Source organism: Schistocerca serialis, chromosome 3 (genome assembly GCF_023864345.2).
Source record: "Schistocerca serialis cubense isolate TAMUIC-IGC-003099 chromosome 3, iqSchSeri2.2, whole genome shotgun sequence".
NCBI classification, from domain to species: domain Eukaryota; kingdom Metazoa; phylum Arthropoda; class Insecta; order Orthoptera; family Acrididae; genus Schistocerca; species Schistocerca serialis.
In genome coordinates, this window is record NC_064640.1 from 20,150,135 (window position 1) to 20,168,078 (window position 17,944).

Sequence of the window (17,944 nt, forward strand, 5' to 3'; positions counted from 1 at the left end):
CAGTGTTGTGCGTGTTTTCATTCATAATTTCTTCATGTGTTCTCCTCCACAAAGGATTACCATGCAGAACCTCGTGAATTAAGAATAAAGCATTTTAGTATACTCGCTACTTTCCCAAACTAATTGCGTTGAGCTACTGGCTTTATACTTGTTTAATTTTCATTCATTTACGATACAAAGTATGTGTTGGTCTTTTCCAGAGCCAATACCACATTACAGCAAATATTTAAAGAACTGAAAACTGAGTTCTTCTTAAGCATTGGAGCTACGTGGCTATCTTACATGTATGTGTTGTCAAGCCTCTTTTTCTGTCCTATTGATAAATGCGAGGGTTCATTTTGTGTCGATGACCGGATGTCTTCCTGAATGGATCTTAAGTGAAGTTTGTCACTGATAGTGATGCAAAGAGATTGCTCATTCGAGAACAAATGAACGATGCGGGTTGGGGGCAGGTGTGGTAGTTGTCTGTTTTTGTTGTAAAATCAGTATGCTGTTAAATTATAGTTTTACACGCAGAAAAGATCGTGTACGGGTGTACATTGTTGATGTTTGTCAACGGAGGTGTACAAACGGAACGAGTCAACTGGATTCGAGGAGTGTTTAGTGCCTTTTTTAAAAACTAATTGGTCGACAAGAAGGCGTCATTCAAAGTACGCACTTGTGTAATTTGTTGTGACGAATTAAATGTCAGAATTGTCAGGTTATGCTTGTGCTTCACTGTTCAGAACTTGTGATATTGAATTAATTTGACTTAAGAAAAGAAGTGTGTTAATACATTTGTGTCGGAATGGATTTTGACATTCATATCTCATCTTGATGTTGTAAAATATGTTTTTGCAGCGTCCTTCCTATTTACTAATAGTTTTCCCTTTCGAAATCTGTAGTAATGAATGTACCCGTGCGACCAGCACCTGCACCACCTGGCAAAGACAGACGAAAGATTCAGGGATCATTTTTCGACTGGGACGATGGGTAAGTGAAATATCATTACTATTAGGAACTGTAAATAAAGTTTTTAATGGCGTCTCTGCATTATTTTGTTTGTTTGTTTATTCTGTGCAAGTTTTTACCTGTGTGATCCCTCAATCTTGAACGTTAGGTCTCGTACATAATTTTCATTTGGTAATCATCTATCTGAATAACAGAAACATTATGTAACATTATCAAGTCTGATGGCAGCACCCATTGTACTGTTAAAGTATGTAATGGATCAGACTGGATCAATAAATAATGGTCATGACATTTATTCAATATTGTCTACTCATTTCCATGCAGTCGCATTGCTACCAACGTTTGCTCTTTTGCTGAATAAACGCAGTTGCTTATGAAAAGATGTTGAATATTCCTAAATTATGTGTTTCCTCATTTGTTTAATGTTTGTGGCAGTTTGCTGTATAGTCTTATAGCCTGCTAGTAGCTGGATACTTTTCAAACTTGTGATCTGATCTGGTTTTTCTTCCCCTGGTAATATGCATGTTTCCTCTAACTGTTAAAGTGTGGCTGAGGGTTAACTGAAGCCTTCGACACTGCTGCTCCAACTCGTAATAAAACTGTTACCTTTCAACGTGTTCAAGGCCTCAGGCTATGCTACAGATCAGTATGTCACCGCAACTAAGATTTTGTATTCGCCATAGTTGGCTCCAAAAATATAATATAGATGGAAAAAAAAACCTGTGTTTTGTTCTCTTCCTGTTTGCACATGTAAGACATCACAGGCAACAGTTGTCACCATTGTCATTTCACAGGAAGAGGTTGACATGTGATATGGGTCTAGTGTAGCAGGGGATACAACCCGTCGGCTTTGGACAATGACGTCGCCAGAGAGCAGTTTACCATTTTTGCTTTTGCTGTTATGTTTCAGTTTCATTTTTTTACTGATTGCTTAATAAAGTGGATCTGTTTATTCTATCTCGTGAGATTTTTTTTTAAAAAAGCCAAAAAACACTTATCAGCTACTGAAGGGAGCTACAACACTAAGAAGAATCGCTTCTCGTTTGGCGACTTGTGACGTCATTGTCCAAAGCCGACGGGTTGTATCCCCTGCTACACTAGTCCCTGTGATATCTATAGACTCTGTTGACCTATGCAGTTTTTATCACAAATTCTCTCTTGCTCTTTGATGTACATTGTGCTTTGAGAGGGGCAAGTGTAGGGAACTATGTGCATCGAAGCATCTTAAGCAGATTAGTAGAATGAGTTTCTATTTACATTTGTTATGATTATTACTACTTGCTCATACAGCTTTTTTTTTAAAAAAAAAAAAAAAAAGTGACCCTGCAGCCTTCCTGCCACTCAGCTTGCTGAAACATCAATCATAAAGTTACTTTAATCGAAGTATGCATGTGTGGGTCAATCAGAGTGAAGTGATCCAATAAAAATTAAGTTGGTTGCTGGATCATTTTGAAATATTTTTTTTTAATGTATGATTACCGTATAACTGAGAAGTTCAAAACAGTTTTTTTTTTATTTTTTATTTTTAAATTTACCTTGTAGCCTTACTGAATGTTGGCCATTTTTATTCGTAAGCACACAACGATTTTTCAGTTTGGAGACATTAGTGTTAATATGAATATCTCTGCACTGGTTTATGTTACAGCATCGCAATTGACATGATAAAGTTTCCCCGGCAACATTGTTTATTACCTAAAATACTCTGTATTAAAAAATAACTACTCAGAATGATCCCCAAAGTTTGGCACTGAAAATTTAGAAAATCCACTTTTAGACTCAAAAATAACAACCAACGGGTGATTTATCAGTGTGTATCTTTTTCTCTGTTAAGAGATCATAAACCACTAGCCTTATATAGAGCAAGAACACTGACAAATGTTTCCTTTTTTTTTTTTTTTTTAAATTTGAAAAATCTTAATTTTTTTGTGACGTTTGGGGCTAGTTATCTCTGGTGGGACTGAATGTAAAAATTTGATTTTTGCACGCCTATATGATAGGAATGTACTGTAAAAATTTCGACTTTGATATGACTTTATGAGAAAGGGCAAATAATTCACATTAAACTACAATTGATCTTATGGCTATTGTCTAATTCATGCGTGATATTGGCTGGATGTAATCAATTATTATTGAAGTTAACGTACTGAATTGTATGAAGAAAAAACAAAAAATTACTGAAATAAACTCTTATATTATCTTGACAAATTTAAAATAAATAATTTCAGCTAATGTACTTTTGAGATGTGGTGCTTCCTAATTCTAGAGTCGATTGTAAAGAACACTTATTTCTTCAGACAGCTTTTGTGATATAGAATATTATCTCCCAGTTGCTGTGGTATGTTCAATACATTTTTCATTGGTATCCAAACTATCACTATTAGACTTCATGAATGACGTTCTTGGGCCAGCTGGATGATAAAAGTACATAGAAACATTATTATTTTCCAAAGTTATTCTTTCAACGTGTGCAAGCCACCATTGTCCATCATACACACATGCCGCTATGTCATTCAGTGTTAAAAGACTGAGAACTAATTTTACTGATGTTAATTTCGATTTCTCATGTTATGTAGCATCAAACTTAAGTTTTGTGCAATGCCAAGGAGTTTGTGGAATTAGCTTGTTTATTGCTATACAGCTGTCAAATCTGGTTTGAAGTGTTGTTTTGATATGAAGAACTACCTCTTCTGTGTTGATGACAAAATAGGTGATGCCTGTAATATTATTCTTCCTAAAGGCATACATGTCCTCTATTGTAAGAATTTGGTCTGTGGTCATTCTTTGTAGACTGGCTTTACTCACTCCATATTTAGTTGTACCTCCTACTCCATCACGTGCATTTTTACCATGGCATGAGGCAAAAAGGTGCCATGCGGCCTCCAATCTGAAATCTACTTTGTGGTTGCAAAGACTTGAAAATTTCTTTTGTTCTTGTATTGACTACAACTTCCACCTGAAAAGTATGAACTTCTCAAACTTGGACAACTTTTCTTTTATGTAATTTGTAACATACTTTGAAACACATGGACAAGCGAAGTGTTGTGCGTCAAGTAGTCGTGTAGAATGCAAATTGAAGAACTGCAAACTTCATCTTATTTTTGAAGTACAGAATAAATGGATGCACTGTTGCTTCGTCATTGACCCATTGGTACCCAAGTATTTCATCCTGAACCACTAATAGAGTTTTCTGCAAAATCAGCTAGAACTATGTATTGAGTTTCATAAAAGTTGTCTATTTTGCTGTTCAAGAACTTGCTTTGGATTTTAGAAACATAGTGGTGACTTTTGACATTTTCTAAATTATCAATTATAGATTCAAAGTACTCTTCCTGAGATTTAACCACTATTGTCATTTCAGCTGTGTCGGTTGTGACCCAATGTTTAAAGGTAACATTTTGGGCATTTCCTCCACAGATTCGTTAAACAATTCAAGAGTGGTTTTTTACCAGGGCATTTATCACACAAACTCATCATGCAGTTGTCATTGTTAGCATAAAAGGCCATTAAATCTAGTAACTCTTTGTGGTTAACATCAGTGAGTTTTGCACTCTAAGTCATCAATTTGACATTTTGGTGATACAAACGCATACAGAGTTTGTTCCTGAGGAGCCCGAGTAAAGACACCACTTAGGGCGAAGATCACAAAATTTTGACCTTCCAATTTTGCATTCACGTTGAGCATTTTTTAAAGCTGCATAGAGTTAATTTAAATGTGACAGCACTAGTCGTTTATGCATTGTTGCTTTAACTCCATGTATAACAACTCTTTTGCTATCTTTTCTACCCGGACATGTTCTAATCTTCAAAAAACTGCTTGATTTTTTCCAGTGTTTCTTCAGTTATATCCCACTCATTACTTCTTTCCTAAAACTGCCGTGCTACTTCAGTAATGTTCAGGTTAGTCTAACCAAACTATCAGAAAAGTTGAACTCGTGAATTATTTTTTTCTCTTGACCATGTGTCAGGGAGCTAACGTAAAATTTTAACTTTTTCTGCTTTAGGTGTCACTAAACACTTACTTTTTAATTAAGCTCAAATATTCAGTGTCACATGATTCTGGATGTAAATTTTCTTCTTTCTTAGAAATACTGTTGGTATCTGCAGTATTAAAGCATGGTCCTAAGTCTTTTGTAATTTTGTCTGAAATTCATTGTACCTTGCTTTCAGTAGCTGCTTTTCTTTTTCCAGCTAATCAATTTCCTTATTTTCCAAAGTAGGAGATACTTCTAAATTAGAACAAGCAAGATCCAATTTGCTAGTAGCTTCCTCATTAGTTATATAAATGTCATTAAGAAGGTTACACGATTCTGATTCTGAATTCACGGTAAATATTTTCAAGTAATAATTTGGGCACATGGAATTTCCAGGAATCACATTAAGTTTCACCCTGGAAGCTGCTTTATTCGCGCGTAACAAGTACAAATGTTCAAATTTTATTTCCCTCAAACCTTTAATAACTGGCTTCTTATGAACTTTTAGTCAATCACAGCATTTTTTTCCAAAAATATGGCTGTACTTCAAAATATATTTTTTTCTCATGATACAAACTGACGATCTAGAACAACTGTCTTGTAATGTAAACAAAGTTTGTCTACATTCATCAAAGTCATTAACATTCTTTAAGTTTTTTTGAAACTGAACCACAAACTTTTTTGTGACACACATCACAAACTGTCTGTCCAGTAGAGTACTGTTCATTCATTTTATTGCATTCCAATCAGTCTTTCAAATTTATGTATTATTAAATTTTAAAATTATTTTAGTTAATTAAAAATCATATAACAAAAGCACATAAAACATTGTACACTCTCGGTGAAGTATGTACATCCACTCTAACAGAAGTTTGTGAACAGATTACAAAAATGCCACACCCAGCAAATGTAGTGGAAGTAAAAGTTCATGTATAGACTTGACACTGACTGGTGGTCTCCTGTGCAGACTTTTTGCTTTATCCACTGAGTTTTTGTACGCACTTATCTTGAGGACTACACTTACTCACAAAACTGTACCCTACTCAACAATAGAGAAATTTCACATGTTTATCATTTTAGTTTTGTTGTTTTGATCTTGGTAATGTGCTACTTAATTGAGAATAAACCAAGATGTAAATATGCAATTTTTAAACATAGAACTAAAAAAAAAATGGCTCTGAGCACTATGGCACTTAACATCTATGGTCATCAGTCCCCTAGAACTTAGAACTACTTAAACCTAACTAATCTAAGGACATCACACAACACCCAGTCATCACGAGGCAGAGAAAATCCCTGATCCCGCCGGGAATCGAACCCGGGCGTGGGAAGTGAGAACGCTACCGCACGACCACGAGCTGTGGACATAGAACTAAAGCAGAAGCTCCTATTGATAAATATTTTATTATTGAAATAAATAATACTAACTAAATATAGGTTGATAGTGTCAACTAAATACAGGTTACAACCAAATTTTCTTACAATGGAACAGTAAACCATTTAAATAGGCAACAACCGTAGAATCAATTGTAGGGTAATATGAATTACTTCCTCCTTTTCAAAAATTCATATCTTTGTTCACAGTCAAATATCAATGGTCAAATTTTTACAGTACTTTGCTATCATATAGATGTGCAAACTTCCAAAAATCAATTTTTTATATTCAGTCACACCAGAGGTAACTAGCCCCAAACTTTACAAAAAGTTAAAATTTTTCACATTTCAAAAATTTATAAAAAAATTAAGGAAACATTTGTCACTGTTCTTGCTCTATCTAATGCTATTAGTTTATGATATCTAACTACAGAAAAAAAATGCACTCTGGTAAAGCACTCCATTGTTGTTATTTTTGGGTCTAAAAAGTGGATTTTCTAAATTTCCAGCACCAAATTTTGGAGGTCGTTTTGACTAGGTACTTCTGAATTTAGGGTATTCTGGGTAATAAACAGTGTTGTAGAGGAGACTTCTCTAAAAACTTCATGTTAATTGCAATGTTGTAACTTCACCCAGTCCAGAGATATTCTGATTAATGCTGATGTCTCCAAAATGAAAAACCGTCATGCACTTACAAATAAATATGGCCACAATTCAGTAATGGCACAAGGTAAATTCTTTGAAACACTGTTTTGAACTTCTCAATTGTAGAGTAATCACATACAGGAAATTGAAATATTTGAAAATGGCAAGCAACCTTCATTGGATCACTTCATACAGATTGACCTGTGTGTTTAGTGGAGCAATGTTGGCAATACATGTATGAGATATGATGGAAATTCAAAATTGTGTCAACAGCTAGTTGTAAGTACTCTGCGAGAGCAGCTGACAGATAATGGATTTTTCCTCTCGCTGAGTTGAAGTTGTGTCAAATACTGACATGAATATAACCAGAGAATGTGCAATGTACTTAGATAAAGTGGTCATTGTAATAACAAGAGTTCAAAAGATTTTTCCCATAACAATAAAAATGGTTTTTTGTAGCATGATACAGAGTCAAAAATAAAATGTGAAGTAATGTGATACAAATGTGAATCATTACATTAACTATTCACTGACTGGCTGATCTTTCTTACAGAATCACATTTCTTGTCTGTTCTATCTCACACTCAATCACCATCCAACCTAAACTAGACATATAACTATGCTGTAGTGTAGTCTGTCCTACAAACTTCATTCCAAGAAAGAATGAAAGATATCAAAGCAGTGACTGTGAAAATTTAAGGCACACTTTCATAGTTGAATATAACTGAATAATCTGTGAAGAATTATGAAATAGTGTAGGTGTAATTTTCCTCATTTTCTCTGTTATTAATTCCTGGTAAATGTCTAGATAAGGCCAGTGGTATTCTTAGCTTACATGTTTCGTACAGCAATGTTGACAGCGCTTGCCATGTGGTATGATCAAAAGGAAAGGGCTGTGTGTGTCAGTTGCTGGATCTATGCAGCCAATGAGATAGCAGCAGAGCAGACATAGGACACATTTTGAAGAAATTGTTGCATTCTCTTGTCAGTATATCATTACATCCAAAATCGTAACACATTTAGAAGCAATGGGAAGATCGATAACACTGGCCGACAATAAAAATGTTCCGTGCTCAAAAATAGCGAATTCTTACATATTTTCATCAGCTGAATTTAAAAATCACCAAAAAATGACAGATTAGCTTTTCCTTTGAAGATAGTGACATTTCATTTTTATAGTTAACATTTTCAGTTTGGGGGAAATTTTGTTTTAGGAGTTGACACACCTGTCCAATAACAAAACACAAATGCCCTTAAGCTGTTTGTAAGTCATAAACATAGAGTAGTTTCTGCAGTAATTAAAGCAGAATTTCTGGTTTGAGAGTGCTTTTGTTGTGTAAGGAGCAATTTGTCTGATGTCCAAAAGGGGATGATAATTGGCTTTCAACATAAGGGTGTAAGCATTTCTGAAATAGCTAAGTTTGTAAACTGTTAGTGTGTCACAGTAGTTAAACTATACCATGCATGGCAAAAAGGCACTATCCAAAACCAGCACTGAGGCAACTGGGTGCACCATACGCAGTAGATGACAGGAGTGAGTGACGGCTGCGCAATGTGTATGGGTGAATAGATGTGCTATTGTTGGGCAACTGGCTACCCAGATGGACCAAGGTGCTAACAATTTCTTCCCATGACCGTTCAGCAAATGTTGCTGCGTATGGGCTTCCACAAAAGTGGTCTGGTTCATGCACCAATGCTGACTGCTGTTCATCGGTGACAAAGGCTGGAATTTGTATTGCCAGTACGATAACTGGATGTGCATTGAGTGGTGACGAGTGACTTTTTGAGATGACTCATGTTTTATGCTCCATCAGACAGATAACCATTGGTGTTTACAGTGTAAAAGTCTGAAAGCAAACACCCTGCAACCAGGAGGGAGCGATATGGTCTGGGGAATGTTTTCCTGGCATTCCCTGGGTAATTTCAACATTTTGGAAGGCACAGTGCATCAACCCAGGTATCCAACTGACATTGGGGACCATGTTCACCCCTACGCACAGTTCGTTTTTCCTTGGCACAGTGATGTATAGCAGCTGGGCAATGCAATGTGTGACATGGCTCACAGAGTGGGTGCATGGTTTAAAGAACAACAGGATGAGTTTACCATACTCCCCAGATTGAAACCTTATCAAGAATCTGTGAGAGCACCTCAGTCAGTCTGTTTGCACTATAGATCCTCAACCAAGAAACCTAGCACAGCTGGCCACAGCACTGTAGTCGGCAGGTCCCCACATCCCTGTTGGTAACTTCCAGACCCTCACTGATTTTCTTCCAGCACGTTTTGCAGCAGTCCATGCTACAAAAGATGGGTATTTGGGCTTTTGACAGGTGGTCACATTAGTGTGACTGGATAGTGTGTGTATGAAAAAGAAAATTCACTTGTGAAAACTGTAAGATAACGAGACAGAATTACTGGCAAGAACCTTCAGGAGGCAAAATCTTAACCACTTCAGGGTGCTGAGAAAGCCTTTTGTCCTTCTACAAGGGTTGCCAAGAAAGTAATGCACCACATTTTTTTTCTTCAACAATTCTTTATTGAACATAATGAGAATTACACACACGAAAGATTGGTGTTGTACCTCCACACCCTATTTTTCCACATAATCTCCATTCTGTTCTATGGCCTTCCTCCAGTGAGAAACGAGGGCATGTATGCCCTGTCGGTATCAATCCTTGTCCTGGTGGTGGAGCCAGTGCTTCACTATGTGAATCACCACCTTCCACGAATGGCATCCTTTAATGGCCCAAAGAAGTGGAAGTACGAGGGGGCTGGGTCAGGGTTGTATGGCGGATGGGATAACACTATCCGACCTTGTTTTGCGATGTGTTCAGCAGTCCTCAGACTTGCGTGGGGCCGAGCGTTATCGTGTTGCAGCAAAACATCTCGTGGGTTACTGTGGTTCCGAAGTCACCGGAAGTGCATCTTGAGTTTTGTTAATGTGTTGACATATGCTTCCGAATTAATGGTACTGACTCTTGGCATCACATGAATGAGAATTATAGCTTCACAGTCCCAGAATACGGTGATTGTGGCCTTGCCAGTGGAAGTAGTTGCTTTGTATTTTTTATTCTGTGGTGAATGGGAATGGCGCCATTCCGTCAACTGTCGTTTTGTTCTGGGCTCAAAATGGTGAACCCATGTTTCATCACCTGTCACAATCTGGCACAAGAAGACCTCCCCCTCAGCTTCAAAACATTGCAACAAATCATGGCAAATATATTTTCTGTGCAATTTTTGATCCACTGTTAGACACCACGGGACCCATCTTGCCCACACTTTTCAATATCCAAGAGTGCTGATAATTGCATCCATACTTCCTTTGCTGATTGACAGGTGCAGCACCAACTGCCGAGTGTTAATACATCTGTCCTTGTTAACGACATCATCAGCTCTTTGCAGCATGTCAGGTTTGACAGACATGGATGGTCTCTCCGACTTCTGCAAATCGTGGAGCTCCCCCGAACCGCCTTCTGATGACTCCGACTAACTGTACTTCTGTTGATTGCAGATGCTCCATAGACTTCGCACAAGCATTTGTGAAAGTTGCTCACAGTTTCTTTCTCTGCAGTGGAAAATTCAATGATGGCACATTGCTTGTAAAGTACATCACCTACAGATGCTATTTTGAAACCATCCTGCAGGTAGGCTACCTGTCGGAAGTGACGGAAAATTGATGAAAAAAAAAAAAAAAAAAAAAAAAAGATTTACTACTGAAATTTGTGAAGGCTATTTCACAGCCACTTGTTTGTCATAAATTTGGACGTTCTGACTGCACTTATCTCAAACACCATTATACAAACCATACACACTAATTGTTGCTTTCATCAGTTTATGATGATGAGTATTCAAATATGGAAGCTGCAGTTAAAAGGAAGAGATGCAGTCTCTTACCTGTAAACAATAAATGAGTGACACGTTTAAAAGGTAAGAAAATCACACTAGCTTGTGAATACATTGCCATTGAATGTACGTTAATGTGCCTGGTGAGATGTGCATTACTGATGAAATGTTTTAATTTGAAGTAAAGAGGTTTTGGTGTATAAAGCAATTGACACGTTCTACACTCTAAGAAGGTATTCTAATATTCATATGTGGAAGAAACGAATTACTATAACTGACAGTTTTGAGTACCCAAAGGACGATAAAAACACAGATGACACAAAAAAATTGCGAGTTATTTCGATGTTATGATGTATGCGCGAGGAAAATCTGATGGCATGTAACAGTGTGAAACTTGGTAAGGCAGTATTTTCCTCACAGCAAAATAAGGGTAACTAGATACTGCCTGAAATAGTTCTGTTGAATGCTGCCCTCCAGAAGTGTCACTGTAAAGAAAAACTATGAGAACAGTGGCTTCATATTGGGTTTGAGCAATGAGAAATATACTCTGGAGTTGAGAAGTTCATTGCATTGCTTTTTCTGTCATACAGGTACTGAAATAAATTTTCATCATATGGGGAAACAAGTGTATATCTGGTCCCCACAAAATGATGGCATTGCTGTGAAAGGAGGAGAGGAAAAAGCAGAATAAAAGTCGTAGAATAAACAGAGACTAATCTGATGATGATTTGTATAGGAAACTGGATTTGCCAGCACTGAATTGGCTGTATGTTGAGGCCAAAAGTGATTGTTATGTTACAAATAATTTCTAATGTTGTGTAATAAATAAGGCAGAAACTTCAAAATTTTTAGGTGTCCATATTGATGAGCATTTAAATTGGAAAAGGTATGTTTTATAACTCCTAAAGCAACTTAGTTCAACCACATTTGCACTTCAAATCATTGCAGATCTTTGGGAGAGGCAAATCAGTAAGTTGACATGTTTTGTATATTTTCATTCAGTAATGTCAAATGGAATAATATTATATGATAACTCCTCTTTAAGAAAGAAAGTCAATCTTCATTGCTCAAAAACATGCTGTAAGAATATATGGTGCTCTTCAACAATCACCATGTAGACGTCTGCTTGAGGAGTTGGGCATTCTGACCACTGCTTCACAGAATACTTATTCCCTCATGAAGTTTGTTGTAAAGCATGCACTGCAGTTAAAAAGGAACAGTGATGTATATAATTGCAATACCTGAGGGAATCCACATTAAGGCTGTCTTTAGCACAAAAGGGGTGCACAATGCTGCAATTAAATTTTTTATATCTTACCCGGTGTCCGACAGACAGCAAAGTAAAATTTGAAAACAAACTGAAAAAGTTTCTTATTGACAACTCTTTTTATTCCGTAGGAGAATTTATGTTATTATAATGTTTAAGAGGTGGTGGGTATGAATTACTAACTCATATTTGTGTATTAAATAATAATAATAATAGTAATAATATAGCAAAAAAAAATGATAAATATTCAGCATGTAGCTATTTTTACAACTTAATTTGTGATGTGAGTTTAAAATGACTTGTTCTGCATTATTACGATTTATTGTGCAAATGAGCCATACAACATGAAATGAAGTAAATAACTAACTACAATATTAATGCATGAGGATAAGGAAATACAGTCATAGAATAGTTTCTTGTAATTTATTTCTACTTGCTTGTCAACTGACAGTCTAAATCAGTTTCCAGCTGAAATTTAAAAGAATACTAGTAGTCTAATTGCTTAAGACTCTGTTAACACAATAGTGTTTGTTACTGAAAATGTATTATATACAAAAGATTTTAGTTAATGAGATGAAAATGACTTGATGAGCACTAGGGAAGTTAGTGTGTAACCATCCAACTGAATGACAAGTGTACATTGACATTTACAATGAAAATCCCAATGATATTTGTTAAATTTATAAGAATCAGAGCTGATTGCATTTAACCTATTTGCAAATTGAATCACGACTAAAGAAATAAAACGTGTGAATGAAAAATGGTTAAATATGAATTAAAAATTTGTTGTTAATTAATTCTGTTTACACTAGTTGGAAACCAGTTCCAGTTTTTAATTGTTATGCTTCTTTTTATACTCAGGGGAACATTATCACCGTACTGATGTTACAGTGAAACTGTTGCACTCAGTGATATGGAGGTGCATCAAATGATAGTGGGTAGTAAAAATTGTGTTGGAACATTTGGAAAGCAAAACTAATTACACCCCAGAAGAGTTACTCCTTAAGAATGGTTTTCTGACTAAAAAGCTGATTCGTTACAAATAAATGGTCAAATAACATCATATTAAAATGATTATGTTAGACAGTGACAGAGACACATTAAAAATCTGGATCACTATCTGTTTTTATTAATGTTGCCTAGTTTCGATCTGACTAGCAGATCATCTTGAGGTCTAAGTTGGGAAAAGGAAAAATTAGGTGTAACAATATAAAAAATGACATAAGTGTAACACTATCAATAATACCAATCATTGTAAATGAAAGACAAAATACAAAAGCAGGAAACAACTTCACAGTAAATGGTACATTGGATATTTTGGTGTTTGTTTCTACATTTTGTAATACAGGAAGCACAAAATTAACAGGCATATCTTACTTGCATTATTTGAGTCCTCTCTCTGTTAAAACACCACTTTAGGGACTTGTCTTCTTTTGGAGAGGTCAATGGTTCAAATCCATGTTCAGCTATCCAGATTTAGGTTTTCTGTGTGCTTCCTAAATTTCTGTGGTTCAAATCCATGTTCACCTATCCATATTTAGGTTTTCTGTGACTTCTGTGAATTGCTCGAGGCAAATGCCTGATAGTTCCTCAAAAGGGCATGGCTGATTTCCTCTCTCATCCTGGAAACAACTAGAGTGTGTGCTTCATTCTAATGATCTCGGTGTCAACTGACATTAAATCCTAATCTTCCTTCCTTGTCTTCATTAATCAAATAAAAGCATTCAGGACTCTCAGATTTAAGATAAAAATGAAAAAGAAATTAAGTTCCAAAAACAGCTGTATACACTTTTAGCAAACAGTATTACTACATATTAACAAAGGAGTTGCATGATAATAGAGGCCGAGTGCAATAATGTGACAAAAGAAATTGTTCAGTTTTTTTAATGAAAGCCACTTAAATGTAAGCACCGGTAAAACATGTTTGAAGTTTAACAAAAGTAGTTTGAATAATGAAATTAAATTATACATGGACAACAAATTGTTAAAGAAAGAGTCTAGTGTAAAATTCCTTGACATAACAATCCAAAGCAACCTGAAATGGGACACACATATTGACTCCCTAGCAACTAAGTTGTCAAAAAATATATTTGCAATCAGTACTACTAGCAAGTTCTGTAGAGACACCGTAGTCCTAAAGACTGCATACCATGCTCTTTTCTCCTCTCACTTGAACTACGGTTTTGAAATTTGGGTGGCAACAACCAAAGCTAATCTAGATAAGCTACTCATTCTTCAAAAAAGGGGTGTGAGAATAATCTGTGGAGCAAAATATAGGGAATCTTGTAGCAACTTGTTTCCAAAAACAGGGGTGTTAACTGTTATAAACACATACATTCTAAAAGCCATATTGCTTGTGAAAAGACTGCACCCAAACACTTATTCAGATTTCCACCAGTACAATACTAGAAATAAAGAAAGATTTTCCATTTGCAGCCACAGAACAGCACTTTACGAAAAGGGCCTCAGTACACAGGTATAAAATTAGCTAATGCACTGCCTAGTGCAGTCATGGCTCTTCCTACAATTAAACTGAAACATCAGCTTTCTATACATTAGAAGAGTACCATACTTATATGAAGAACAACAAATGCTTTGTGAAATTATGTGAATAGAAATCAGTAAACATCTTATTGTAATTTTGTTGTAAATTAATGACGTATTCAGAAGAATGTGTCTTGTGTATTGTACAAATAACTTTAATCATTACTGTTTCTTTGTACATGTGCAGTGTACCATTCAATGTTGAATAAAGCTATTATTATTATTATTATTATTATTAATAGTGTGGGAAAACAGAGTGACCAGTTGGGTGCTTCACATATCATAACAGGTTGGGTGATGAGCAAGGCAATAGTGTGTATTTGTATGTTGCAGGCTGTAGTCAGTGCCAGTGACTGTGCATCTACAGCCAACTGTCATGATTTAATACATTCACGTTAGCGGAAATGAGGGAGCACATTTGGCGTTGTACATTTACTGGAGAATGTCATCATAAATATTAAAATAAACATTGCACAAACATTCATTCCATTCATGAAGATTCTTGTCAGGTTCTTTTCTTTTGGCAGTACAAATTTCCAGTTCTTCAAGCACATGAAGATACCGTCCCTTTTTTACCGTTTGCAAAATTTCCATTTTATTCATTGGTCTCATCCTGTGATAAAAGCAGTCATAAATCCTACACAACATTGGATGAAAATAGGCTTCCTTGTACCTATAGACTTTTGTTAGTAGTGTAACTCTTATATAGTAGTTTCCTCTTGAGAAATTTACTTAAAACTCTAAATGATTAATCAAAATACTGTTTCAGAAATGATCCCTTTTTTGGCAGTCAACCATCTACTTTTGTATCAAATCAGCTGACAACGGCCAAGAAGAAGCCACCACCTCGCCCACCACCACCGAAATTTGAAAATAAGAAGCAACAAAAACAGGTATTACTGGCTGTTTATTGCTACTACCTATTTTTTTCTTCTCATATTCGTACGCAGAGGGTTTTGCCTCTTGTTATTTCTCTGATTGTTCCCATTTTGATGTAACTTTTGACTACTATGGATTATTAATGATTTTTCTTGCTTTAGAGAAAGCCACTTGATTTTCCATTGAGACTGACTGATTTTATTTTGACCATACCTTGTGAGTTACATAACATCTTAAAAATCTTTGTTTTTGATGGGGAGAGGGGGGGGGGGTGTACAATAAATTAAAATGTGCAAGAGACAGAATTGTTTCAGGAACAATCAGCAAATACATATAATGGTAAACATTACAATTAACTTCCATTTTCAAATTGATAAAAATCTGGATTCTAGTGTAAGATTAGATGCTTCATATGTAGCATTCAGTGATATAAAAATACTCCCTGGATTGTTTCAGTTGTTAAGCATCTCAAGGAATGGGGGCAATCTGGGCTACACGTATGGATTTGTTGAACCCACAGTTTCCGACCTGAGGATGGTAAATGCCTATTACCATAAACTCTGTGCACACTTCAGAGAACACCATTCATCATTACGGTGGAATGTTGTGTGTGACTGGTGACAGGGTTCTTTGCACAACTACCTGAGGCGAACAAGTAATTAACAGACAAATTATCGTACACCTTCTGCTCCTCAGTTCTGTTAATCTAGTTCAGGTATGAGAGGCCCTTCCAGAGTATGCATATCCTTGGCTACTTGTCGGATCAAAATGGCTTCTATCAGTTCCCAGAAAAACCCTCCCAGTGGTTCAGATAGGCCATTTGGCAGTACACCAAACCCAGCAAGTTTACATGAGTGGAAAGTTGATGGAATCCTGTTCAAAATCGATCAAGTTAAAAGTTAATATTTTATGAACAAATTTAACTAATATGTCATGGTAATTCATTCCATTGATTTCATCCTGGTTAATTCTACTAATTTCATTTCAGTTAATTTTATTCAATTGGGGAATATCTGTATGATAGGGTAAACCACACTAACCCATTGTATTGGTTCCACTGGTGATGCTCTTCCTGAAGGGAAATGTGTGACGATTAATCTTCGTCTCGGTCTTGGATGTCCAGCTTTGTTAAGATGACTACCCAGGTTAAGCAGAAGATTTCTGTTTGAATTTCAGCATAACAGAATTTTTTATTTTTCATTATTCCAGGTGCAGCAGTTTGAAACAGGTTTCAGTGGTATCATTTATTGTCATTACAGTTTAATGGCATTGTCACCATGCATTCTGTTCCAGTCATTTCAGTGCACTTAATTACTGGCAACTTTTGGGCTATGGTAGGGATATTTTCTCTTAACTATGGAGAAATGTTGTAAGTTGTTTTGTGCTCTGCTATTACAGATCTTTACAAAAGCTGTATTTGCAGATAAGGTATGGGTTTAGTAAAAGGTGTGAAGTCTAATGTGAAAGGTGTCACAGAAAACATATACCTGCTACAAGTCACACTGAATACAATTTCTGAAACAGAGCTCTTGTAAAAGTGTCATTTTATTATTGAGTGATTGTCATTGTAAAAAACAATTAGGCTTTCAGAGAAGAACAAATTGCCAGAGAGCTAGTAAAGAATTGGAGATTGGTACTGGTTAAAATAATTCCAGAACTGTTAAAGAATGTGTTGGAATAGGAGAGTGCCTGAAGACTATAAAATGACTGTAATCTGTCCTATACTAAAAAAGAACGACCCCCTGCTCTGTGGTAATAGTAGAGGCATTGCATTCCTTAATGTAAGCTACAAAATTTTTGTACTGACGAGAATTATCCCATTTACAGAAGGACTTACAGGGGACCGTCAATGTGGTTTCAGAAGGAATAGACAACTAGAGATCAGTTTTTTACACTCAGATAGGTAACCGAGAAAGGTTGGGAACACGATGTTGCTATTCACATGGTTTTTGTTGACTTCGAAAAAGCTTATGACAGCATACGTAAGGGCACAATCACCAACATCTGGAAAGAGTTTGTTTCCACAAAAGTTGATGCATGTAGTACATCCATGTTTGAAGGTAATTTATTATAGAGTAAACATCAGTACAGGAGTGTCGGAGCATCTTGAAGTCAGAATTGGTCTTGGACAAGGAGATGCATTATCTCCAATAGTTTTTAATTTAATTTTAGAAAAGGTAGACACAGAATGTCAAACATTAAACCCAGCTGGATTAAGGCTGGGTAATAACAATAAATCAGCTTGCGTAAGTGGGTGGTGGTGTTATAATAAGTGACAGCAAAGACGACTGGCGGGTCATAACAAATTCTTACAGAAATATAGCAAGGAAAGCAGGATTACAGATTAATGAGGAGAAATCTGAGTACATTGTCATGAGCAACACACCCAATGATGATACCCCATTGATAGTAAATTAAGTCATTTTTAAAAGAAGACATATTTAAATATTTGGGAAGTGTTTTTAGCAAGCA

General features: G+C 36.0%; 1 protein-coding gene across 1 annotated transcript in view; it reads left to right on the plus strand.

Moving 5' to 3' along the window:
- Window positions 1-413: 413 nt before the first annotated feature.
- The window catches only part of LOC126469683 (SH3 domain-containing protein 19), a 109,479-nt gene continuing 91,948 nt past the window's right edge, over window positions 414-17,944 (plus strand). Inside the window, exons 1-3 of the mRNA XM_050096836.1 lie at window positions 414-650; window positions 885-972; window positions 15,363-15,486. Of these exons, the coding sequence (XP_049952793.1) occupies window positions 887-972; window positions 15,363-15,486 (210 nt within the window). The 5' untranslated portion in view covers window positions 414-650; window positions 885-886. The remainder of the gene's footprint in view (window positions 651-884; window positions 973-15,362; window positions 15,487-17,944) is intronic.